At 27.5% G+C, this 10114-nt stretch overlaps 1 protein-coding gene across 6 annotated transcripts; it reads left to right on the top strand.

The window, feature by feature from the left end:
* Positions 1 to 685: 685 nt before the first annotated feature.
* On the top strand, positions 686 to 5138 carry LOC8266428 (basic leucine zipper 19). 6 transcript variants are annotated; one of them, XR_007216987.1, is made up of 4 exons: positions 686 to 814; positions 1168 to 2121; positions 4047 to 4182; positions 4668 to 5138. XR_007216987.1 is itself a non-coding variant. In XM_025159946.2 (3 exons), exons 2-3 carry the CDS (start codon positions 1326 to 1328, stop codon positions 4070 to 4072), a joined length of 825 nt encoding a protein of 274 aa, XP_025015714.1. In that variant the 5' UTR covers positions 686 to 814; positions 1168 to 1325; the 3' UTR covers positions 4073 to 4584. The 6 variants fall into 6 exon arrangements, 3 of the variants coding, with proteins under 3 accessions (XP_025015714.1, XP_025015712.1, XP_025015711.1); XR_007216986.1 differs by having other exon boundaries at positions 1168 to 2133; XR_003080902.2 differs by having other exon boundaries at positions 1168 to 2133; positions 4044 to 4182.
* Positions 5139 to 10114: the final 4976 nt, after the last annotated feature.

The raw sequence follows: 10114 nt of genomic DNA, 5'->3' as shown, positions 1-10114 counted from the left end.
TTATAAATAAAATATATTTTTTTTGTGGATAAATCTATTTTTAAATAATTAAATCAGTCTTAAACTCAATTTATATATATTGAGCAAGAGAAGAGCTTTGGAAGTTCTCCAGCTCATTATTAATTGAATTTAATTAGTGTTGAGTGATTTAAATAGAAATAATTATATTTATTATTTCATTCATAAATTTCGTCTATTTCACCCTCTTGCTAAATAAAAAAATATTTTAATTTTTTTTAAAATAAAATAAAATAATAAATTAAAATATTAAATATTAATAGAAATACTAGTGCCTCCATTAATCTTAATACAAATTTGGACTTATTTTCATTCAAATGTACAATTATGAACACTTGATGGCTTTGATTAAAAAAAAAAATGAACACTTGATGCCAAAGTGAGAGATTTTTTATTGAAGTTCATAAAATCCACGAATAAATAAAGCCTTACACAATAAGACAAATTGATACTTGAAAAAATCGACCTTAATTGCCCACGACTTTTTTTGAGCCGCCGACGAGAAAATTCCCTGAAAGGTTTCAAGAACTGGTATGATTTGATGAAATTGACGGCCGTGATGAAATATCTCTGAAAACTGTGAACTAGGTGGGCCCAGAACAAGCATTGCTCAATGTAGTACTAGATGTACTAGATAACTTCCCTTAAATATTTTCTTAAATTTACACATAGGTCCCCCAAGTACGTATAAATTGAAAGACAAGGGACTGATATCTTTCTTGACTTTGAGAAAAAGAGAGAGCTTTTGTTTCGTGGAATCTGTCTCTTCAGAAGAATCAACAATTGCTCGTTTCTGGTACGCTCATTTTCACTTCCTTTTGTTTTTATATCACTTTCTTCCTTTTGGGTTCCTTTTAAAAGTCCTTTCTTTTTTCTTAATTTTTGAACACCACTTGATGTTTTCTAGGGTTTCAATTTTAAGTCCGCAACCATGATGATAATGATCTTTCACGGATTCCATCTTGATTCCGTTCTCTCTGTTTGCTTGCCGCTTAACCTTAATTTAATCGAACTAGACTCCTAATTCCCAGATTGAATTTTGTCGTTTTTTTTTTGGGCCCGTTTCTTTGTTGTAATTGACAAGTTTGGAAATTTTGCACTTTGCTTTTGGGGTTTTGATTGAATTGTTGTTTCTTTTACTGTTTACAGCTTACAAGCACTGGCACGTATCTTCCGGTCTGATTATAGTTGCCGTTTGGTCAAAAATCTAAAATCTTGACCCGAAATATCATTTGGTGTATGTCGAAGGCCCCAATTTATCTCAATTTTCCCTAGATTTTGCATCTGGGTCTCTTTGTCTTGCTTTAATGGACGATGGTGAGCTAGATTTCTCGCACCAAGAAGTATTTTCGGGTACAAACATGGGTGAGATGCCAAATAATTGTTCAATGGATAGTTTTTTTGATGAACTACTCAAGGATACTCATGCTTGTACTCATACGCACACTTGTAACCCTCCTGGACCTGATTATTCTCACACCCATACTTGCTTTCATGTGCACACTAAAATTGTATCTGCACCTTCTGACGATAAGACTGGGACTGATGATACTGCTGAGTCAACTGAAAAGAAGTCGAAGAAACGCCCCTTAGGAAACAGAGAGGCTGTTCGGAAGTATAGGGAGAAGAAGAAGGCAAGGGCTGCATCTTTAGAGGATGAGGTTGTGAAATTGAGGGCTTTGAATCAGCAACTGCTGAAGAGACTGCAGGGACAAGCTGCATTGGAGGCTGAGGTTGCAAGGCTCAAGTGTTTGCTTGTGGACATACGGGGAAGGATTGAAGGGGAGATTGGATCTTTTCCATATCAGAAATCAGCTAATGATGTGAACTTCCCTAATCCAAATTATTCTGGTGCTTATGTAATGAATCCATGTAATATGCAGTGCAATGATCAGGTTTATTGCCTGCATCCAGGGGTGGATGGAAGAAGTGATGATGGTATTGCCTTAAATGGGCAAGGTTTTAATGGTTGCGATTTTGATAATCTGCAGTGCCTGGCAAATCAGAACTCAGCAGCAAAGGAGCTTCCTAGCTGTGGACTTGGGAATGTATTAACAAATGACAATGGTAATGGAAATTCTTCCAGCACAAACAAGAGAAAAGGTAAGACTTCAAGTACGTATCGTTTTCTCCTTATTCATATTATGGATTCAGTTGATTAAATAACCAACAAGTGATTTTATTTGGTCCATTTTTCTGTTCCAATCAACATGTATATTTCATTTCTTTCTTACTAGTGTGGCTTTTGTAATATAGGAATTCATCAGCCATACATCAATTGTAAGTGCCTATATGGGGTTGAAAATAATATTAAGAGCCTGGAGCTTATTGGTCTTGCAATGCAGATTTAATTGGATACTTGTGTCATAAGTGCTAATACTTTGTGCTGTATTTCAATTAAATCACAATAGCTTTTTTATTTTTTAATGGAGTCCTGATGCTCTTTTAAAACTTGTACTATTCGTTCTAAACTGTTGGGTGATAAGAATTTCTATTAGCTAATTAGACCTCCTATTAAGCAAAGTCAATCATTCTGTGATGAATTCATAAACAGTACGAGGGTAAAATTTACAGAGCCTTTGAGAACATTGTCTGTCTACGTGGTTCTCGCTCTCTAAAGCTCCATTTTGATGCTAAGATTATAAAGATTTTTCTTATGGTTCTTTATTTTTTTTATTTCTTGTAATGGTTTTCTTAGTTGTTCTTTTTCTCCTTTTCATTAAAGGTATTATTTTTGCTGAGCTGGAGGCTAATTTTGATGCTGCTATTTTCTATCTACCTACTATTAGTTAACAAAGATGTCTAGAAACTATTACATTAAGAGTAATGAACTGTTCAAGTTTAGAAGAAGGTTAGGAATGGATAAAAAAAAGTGTGCTTGGAAATAACTGAAGGCTTGCATACTTATGTAGCTCTACTGCTGATAAATTACTAAATTCAGTATATCATTTGTCATAAAAATGGTATAAGAGTATAATTTATAATTGGAACTGTGGGTCTGTATTTTGTGTCTTGTTATTCCCTGGGGTTACCTGTAGTTTCATAATCTATTTTTCATTTTTTTAGATGAGGAAGTATGCATTTTATTTATGAATTACAGGCGCTGTTGTTAATTGCATGGCGTATTCTGTTTGCGTATTATTTCTGAGTTATTTGCAGTGCAATATTTGCTGCTTGTGCTGGTGCTAATTGTAGTGGCTAGGGGAAAGGAGGATATTCAGCTTAATAAGGCATTTTCCCATCATTTGCAATCACACATGTATAGACATCAAAGTAATATTTTGTCATAACGTTAAAAGTTCAATGGCTTTGTTTTCTCTCTATTCTACGGTCTTTCAATGTCCTAAAAGCGGTGCAATAAGAGAAGGCATGTTAGAGAGATTGGATTCTGCAGAACTGCATTAGCACTCAGATGGTAAAAAGAAACCTTTTAGGCTTATTGAGAGGAAAATGGTGAGATGATCTGTGAGATGTACTTATATAATCTTTTTACGGTGCTTTTGATTATATTCATTTTGTCTCAAAAAGTCTACATTCTAGATTATTTTTAGATTGGTATTTTTTTTCCGTTTTACATTTTGTCTGCTCATCGTTTATGCAGTCTCATTTTGTCTGATTGATAGTCCATATGCCATATGAGTCTGATTCCTCATAAGAACCTGATGACTACTAGTTTATATGCCCAGGCTAATTAAATTTGTTCTGACTTTGTTTTCCCTTGTTGCTTAGAAGCTAAAGTCTACATGTTTATTGTTTGATGAAGCCTAAAGGATATTTACGTTCTTTTGCTAAGTCTATACTAAACTGAAAGGTGAAATTCTGTGCAGTAAATTAGTCACGATAGCCTCTGCAGAGAGGTTATTCTTTATGTTGCAATTAGAAACCTCGGAAACGGTCTTACCAAGTAGAAGAAGTAGATAGAAGCATATTATGAGTTGACTGACATAAACTAGTTTGATTTCTTTTATTTTGAGCCTTGTTTAGGATTTGCAACTTCTGAGACTGACGGTGATTTTATTCACTAGGAGGGGCTCGCACTGCAACTGGAGGTTGAAGATCTGTTTGAATTGTGTTCTCCTTTTTCAAGAGGGCATATATCACCTTCCAATAAGTACTTCTGTTGAGCTGCTGAATCTACTTCCACAAGTTGCTTTGCTGGGTTTGGTTAGTTTATTTTTTTTCCCCTCTTCATTTTTCTTTTTCTTTGCTTAGGTATTCAGTCCTTAGAGCTTGTGTGAATTGTCCACGCCAAGCCAAGCTTTAGCCATGGGGTGGTTATTTTGTGGCTTCAGTCTGAAATATGCTTTGTAAAGGAGAAACTTAATGGATCTGTAGCTGGCTGAATTCTTATGGTCAGAGCCAAAGACCAACATTGTGGTCTTTTAAGAATCTCAACTTAACATTACAAAGTTTTAGTTCTCGTTATCCTCTACAATAATGCATAATCAGTGCATTAAAAGTGCTTTTTTTTTTTTTTTTGTAAATGTACATATCATCAATCCTTTGTGATCTTTGGTTGGAAGTTGATTGGTGTCATTTGTTTTACAATTTTCTCTTCTTGCACTATACTTTTATAAGTTTGGATGGGTCTTTTATGAAGATCTTCTCTCCTTCTAAGCAATATGAATTCCTCATTTGCTGAATTACAGAATTTAGGGAGGGGCCCATCATTGATGTTTCATTAGTGAACCGGACAGATTGTTGTAATTGAGGCAACTGTCTCGCGAAATTTGTGAGGGGCCAGGGGTCTTGCCAACAGCCATGATTGAGGAAGAAACCGCCAGGGATGGAAGGGATTGTTCTATGGCATGCATTCCTTCTGCTTTGTGGTCAATTTTTATCCGAATGAATTTCATTTGGCTAACTCATCCAGAAATGTTCAACTGATATTTGAAAATGGTGCTGCAAATTTTTTGTAAGATTTTCTTTTTATTTTGCAGAGAAATAGGGTAGGATACACTGTTGGCAATTTTTAGGTAAAATACATATTTGCAAATCCGAATTTTTGTTCATTTGGTCATTTTTACACTTTTAATTTTTGATATAACTTTTTAACTTTTGATATAACTTAATAGACATTTGTACTTTTTTTTTGTAATATTTAAATACTTTTTAACATATATGGCAATATGTCCATATTTACTATTTGTAAGTGGGTAAATGTTATTAAAAAAAAAAGGTTAAAGTGTCTATTAGATTAAATAAAAAGTTAAAAATGTTTAAGAGGTTAAAAAATAAAATTTGGGTGTTTATTAGATTAAATTAAAAATTAAAATATTAAAAAAATTAAATGATGGAGTTTATTCCTTCCAATTTTTAAATAGGTGTAGTTAGATCCATTGGAGTTGGAACTGTTTTTGGAAATGCAGATCATAGACAGAAAAGGGTCTTCTTTCAGCTTGTCGGCAAGCCTGATGATGGTTGCCACTTGCCATTTCTAAGCATTTTCTTGTAGATACTGACCCAGGTTATACATTTGCTGGGTCTGTATTTTAGTTTTGTACTCCACAATTGAAACCCTCTTGAGATTCCTTTTCTATCAGAGTTTTTCTTTCAATTCAGACTTTTTGTGCCAAAACAAAAGAAAGGTTGTTTTCTTTTGATTGAGAGATTAAGGGATTAGATCTGAAGGAGTGATATCACAACTTTCCATGATCATTTTGTAAACACAAGGGCCATAGTTTGTTTGTATTTATTATTAGATGAGACTGTCGTGCAGGGAGTTTTCACCTTCCTTCCCCTACCGATAATTTTTGTATCAAAACTCGTTTAAATTTTTTGAAACTTTTCAGAAATATTTTTAAAAATATGGATATATATTTTATTATTTTTTCTAAATTCTTTTAGCTTCGACTTGAATCCAGTTTAACTGTTTATGTGAGTATGATCCATTTTAAAAATATATAAACTTGGCTTAAACCTGTAAAGAATAATTAGATTTTTTCCAAATTCAGACCAAACGAACCTAAAACAAATATTATGCGCCAAAATTCAAAAATTTCAGGCCCCCTTGAGTAAGTAGGGACTCACTAGCAATTTTCTTTTTTGGACCAGCAGCATAACAAAGTACGCCTTTGCAATCTTTAGCTTGCAACTTGGAGATGTTAGTTTTATTTGTTATAAATTAAAATAAAAATTTTGTACTTCATTATAATATATCTTTTAAAATTCATACATATAAATTTGTAACTTTTTACGTGCTAAAATTTTTTTAGTTTTATTTTCTGTAAATAAAATATTTTTATTTAGTTTTGAGTTAAATACTATTTATCTTCTGAGATTTTGTCTAATATGTGACTCAGTATCTGTATTTTTTATTACATTAAAATTTTTTTGAGTTTTAATAAAACCAACTATTATCCCCTTTCGTGTTAGTCGAAGGATTAAACTAGTAATTTAATAATATAATCAGATATCAAATTTATTCAAAATTAATTTTATTATCAAATTAAAATAAAATTAACAAAAGTTATGTAACAACTCCTTGTCTTTAGTACATACTTTAACATGACAGAGATTATAACTTTACTCATATAGATTAAGCGCTATTGTATTCAGCTTTAAGGTGTATAAAAAAGTATACTAAATCACCCACTTATTGAAGACTTTATTGACTTACTGCTTGAAAAATTTAAATTTATTAAAGTTTGAATACTTTAGAGTTGCTTTTTGCTAATTGGTATATGAATGTATTAAAATATTATTTTCTTGATACTTTGTCAAATTTAAATTTATTCAAGGTAGAGGAATTTTGAATTTTAATTGATACATATATATACGTACTAGCATTATTCGTCACGCGCGTTATATATGTAAATTATTATTATTATGAAAGTCATAATATAAAAAAGATTTAATAAATTAGTATATAAATTTATTAAATTTTTTTAACTACTTTATGAGTATTTTTTATAGTATAGTAGAAACTCATGTGCTATTATATACCTTACAAATTTAATAGATACTTAGATTCTAAATAAATTAAAAAATTATTATAATAACAATGAATACACAAATTAATATATCAATTAAATAAAATTAAAAGTACTATATACTTTTGACTTCTTATTTTCAATTTTCGTAAAATTTCGTGATTGAGTTATTTGAACTCCATCATATATATATATATATATATATATATATATATATATATATATATATATATATATATATATATATTAAGATTAGAAAAAACTAATTACTAATTATATATAAAGCTAGAATAAAATTAGTAAAGATATTTTGCTCACTTCAAAAATTCTTTGTGCTTTTACATATACTAGTTTTTGCCAACCCCGTTGCACATTTGACTTGTTATTATTTATACATTAATAAATTAAAATAATTTTAAATAAAATTGATACAGTGATTTAATTAATAAATTAAAATTTTAATTTTAAAAATATCTTTTAATAACTAAAATTTCTAATTTATAATACTTATTATTTTGATTTTAATTTTAATATATATTTTTGCACCTCTTTATATATATATATATATATATATATATATATATATATATATATATATATAATTGTCTTTTATCTCAAAAATATAGTAATAAGTTAAACTATATTTTAATTTCTATATTAATATATTGATATCTATATTTATTTTATAATCATTAAATTATATTTATATAAATATAATATCACATAAATACAACTATTCTAATTCATCACTATCAAATTAATTGAAAAGTTGTAAAATTAACATTAATTGTTATTATATTAAATAAAAATATGTTTAAAATAAATTAGCTATTTGATCAAAATATAAAGACAAATCAATTTCTTTTTTCAATTAGTGATATACTTGTTCTTATTATTTAAAAAATAAATTAAAATTATAGCTTTGTAACTTTATTAATAAATTTAATGAAAGTCTAATCCACATTTAATTAAAAGTTGATTATATTTTTACAACGAAGAAAGTAATTTTTTTTTATTTACATGCATTGTATGTGAATATTAAGCATTTAACTCGTTATCACTTAAAAAGATAAAAATATTATATATTATTAAATTTATCATCATAATTTTTTTTAGTATTAAAATAATGGCAAAATCCTTAAGTTATAGTAAATTCATTTACTAATTTATCTATTTAGACCTTATAAAATTTATACAGATTTTTCATAGCTAGCAATAAATAAATTTAATATATTATTACACAAAAATTAAAGATTTATAAATATTGTAAAATTAGTATTAATTTAATTTAAGAACTCATACACAATGATTTATTTTATTTTTAATAAGATAAAATATAGCAAATATTTTAAAAATGATAAAATTAAGTCTTTTATTTCTAATATTCTATTTAAGTTGAGATATCCAAAATATATTCAAGTCATTATCATTATTTGGGATAACAATAATTAAATATTTTTTGGATAAAGAGACTTTTTATTTTTGTGCATTTCGTATAAATTTAGATAATTTAACTTGTTAATGTTCAAATTTAAATAATTTTAGATGCATATATTTTTATTAATGGTATTGCAATTGAGCTCTGAATCAACAGTATCTGTAATTAAATAATAACACAATTATAATTAGATGGTGCATGCAGCTTTTAATTGGTGTTTGGTTTAAAGGTTTTGTGCAGTTGTTAGTTGTTTCTCACTCAACAATTATATTAACTAAATCTGCTTGGTAAAACTTTACAATCAACAACCGATAATTGATTTAGGAAGGTATATTCAATTAAGACTTTTAAAGATTTTGATGGAGTTTAAAAGTCAAGGTGTATTTAATAATAATTTTGAAAAGCTTTGTATAAGTAATGAGGTATTCAATATAAACTTTAAAGTCTTTAAAAATTAGGAGATATTCAATTACAATGTTTATAAAGTTTTTAAAAGTAAGCTAGTATTTAAAAAGTAATTGACTTTTATAGACATGAACGTTTATATACTTTTAATGACTTTTTATGCATTGTTATGTATAAAAATTCTCAAGATTTCTCTTTCACTTTTTATTAAGATTTCAATAGTTTTTTTTTTTAAACTCTCTTTCTTTTTTTTTTTTTCACATTTTTCTGCATTATCATATTCATTTCTCTTTATTGTATTCTTCATCTTAAAAGATATAAGAAATTATCAAACTTTAGAAGTTAAAAATTATTTAATAATAATATTTTCTTGTAGTCACACATACAAAAGATTAATTAAAAGTTTTTAATTTAATTTTAAAAGGGCCTATAAAAAATATGAATTTAAAATGAAACATTTAATAAATTATTTTGAGTAAACAACCCCACCCTGTATAGACCTCTAAATTTTATTAGGAAGATTATTTGGATAATTTTTTCTATTGGTAAACATAATTGTCGGTTTAAATATTTATCAAATAATTTAGTAAACATGATTATTATTGATTTACGTATTTATCAAATAAGTAATAAATAAAATATAACAAGTATGACATAAATTTGGTGGTTTAATTGGAGACAAATTGTAATATATGATAATTTCATTTAAAAATAATTATTAGTATTCATGTTGTGAGATGAAAAAAAACTGTAATGAATTTAATACAACAATGAAATAAGGTCGGTTATTTTGTATATAACATTATATGTGGAATAATGTTTAAAGTAAACAGAAAAGAATGAAGAAAATAATAAAAGTAAAATTATTAAATAATAGTCTGTGAAAATCAATAAAAATCTATCAATGTCCATAAAAATATTTTTAAGTAAAGTCTGTAAAAATTATTTATTAAATTATAAACTCTGTAAAAGTAATTAAAGATTCAGGAACTCTTTGAAAGTAATTCATTTTAAAAAAATCTAAAAAAGTCTTAATTAAATACACACATCTTATCTCAATTAGTTATTAATTCTAAAAGCTACATTTTAGAGTTTTTTTCTTATCAGTTGATAGTTGATTCAATTTTATTTATTTATTTGGACAACATTATCCTTATTTAAACTTATCAATAATAACTTACTTTATGTTGATCTCATATAGTTAATTTTTTAATTCACAATAAATATTTATTACTTTAAAATAATATTTAATAGTTAAATAGTTATGATATTTATAATTATGACATTTCATATTAGAATTTTATTATTAGTGAATTATTTA

The sequence above is a fragment of the Ricinus communis genome, chromosome 8 (assembly GCF_019578655.1).
Source record: "Ricinus communis isolate WT05 ecotype wild-type chromosome 8, ASM1957865v1, whole genome shotgun sequence".
NCBI classification, from domain to species: domain Eukaryota; kingdom Viridiplantae; phylum Streptophyta; class Magnoliopsida; order Malpighiales; family Euphorbiaceae; genus Ricinus; species Ricinus communis.
Note: the sequence above shows the minus strand (reverse complement) of the source record. Positions and strands in the feature narration are given on the sequence as shown.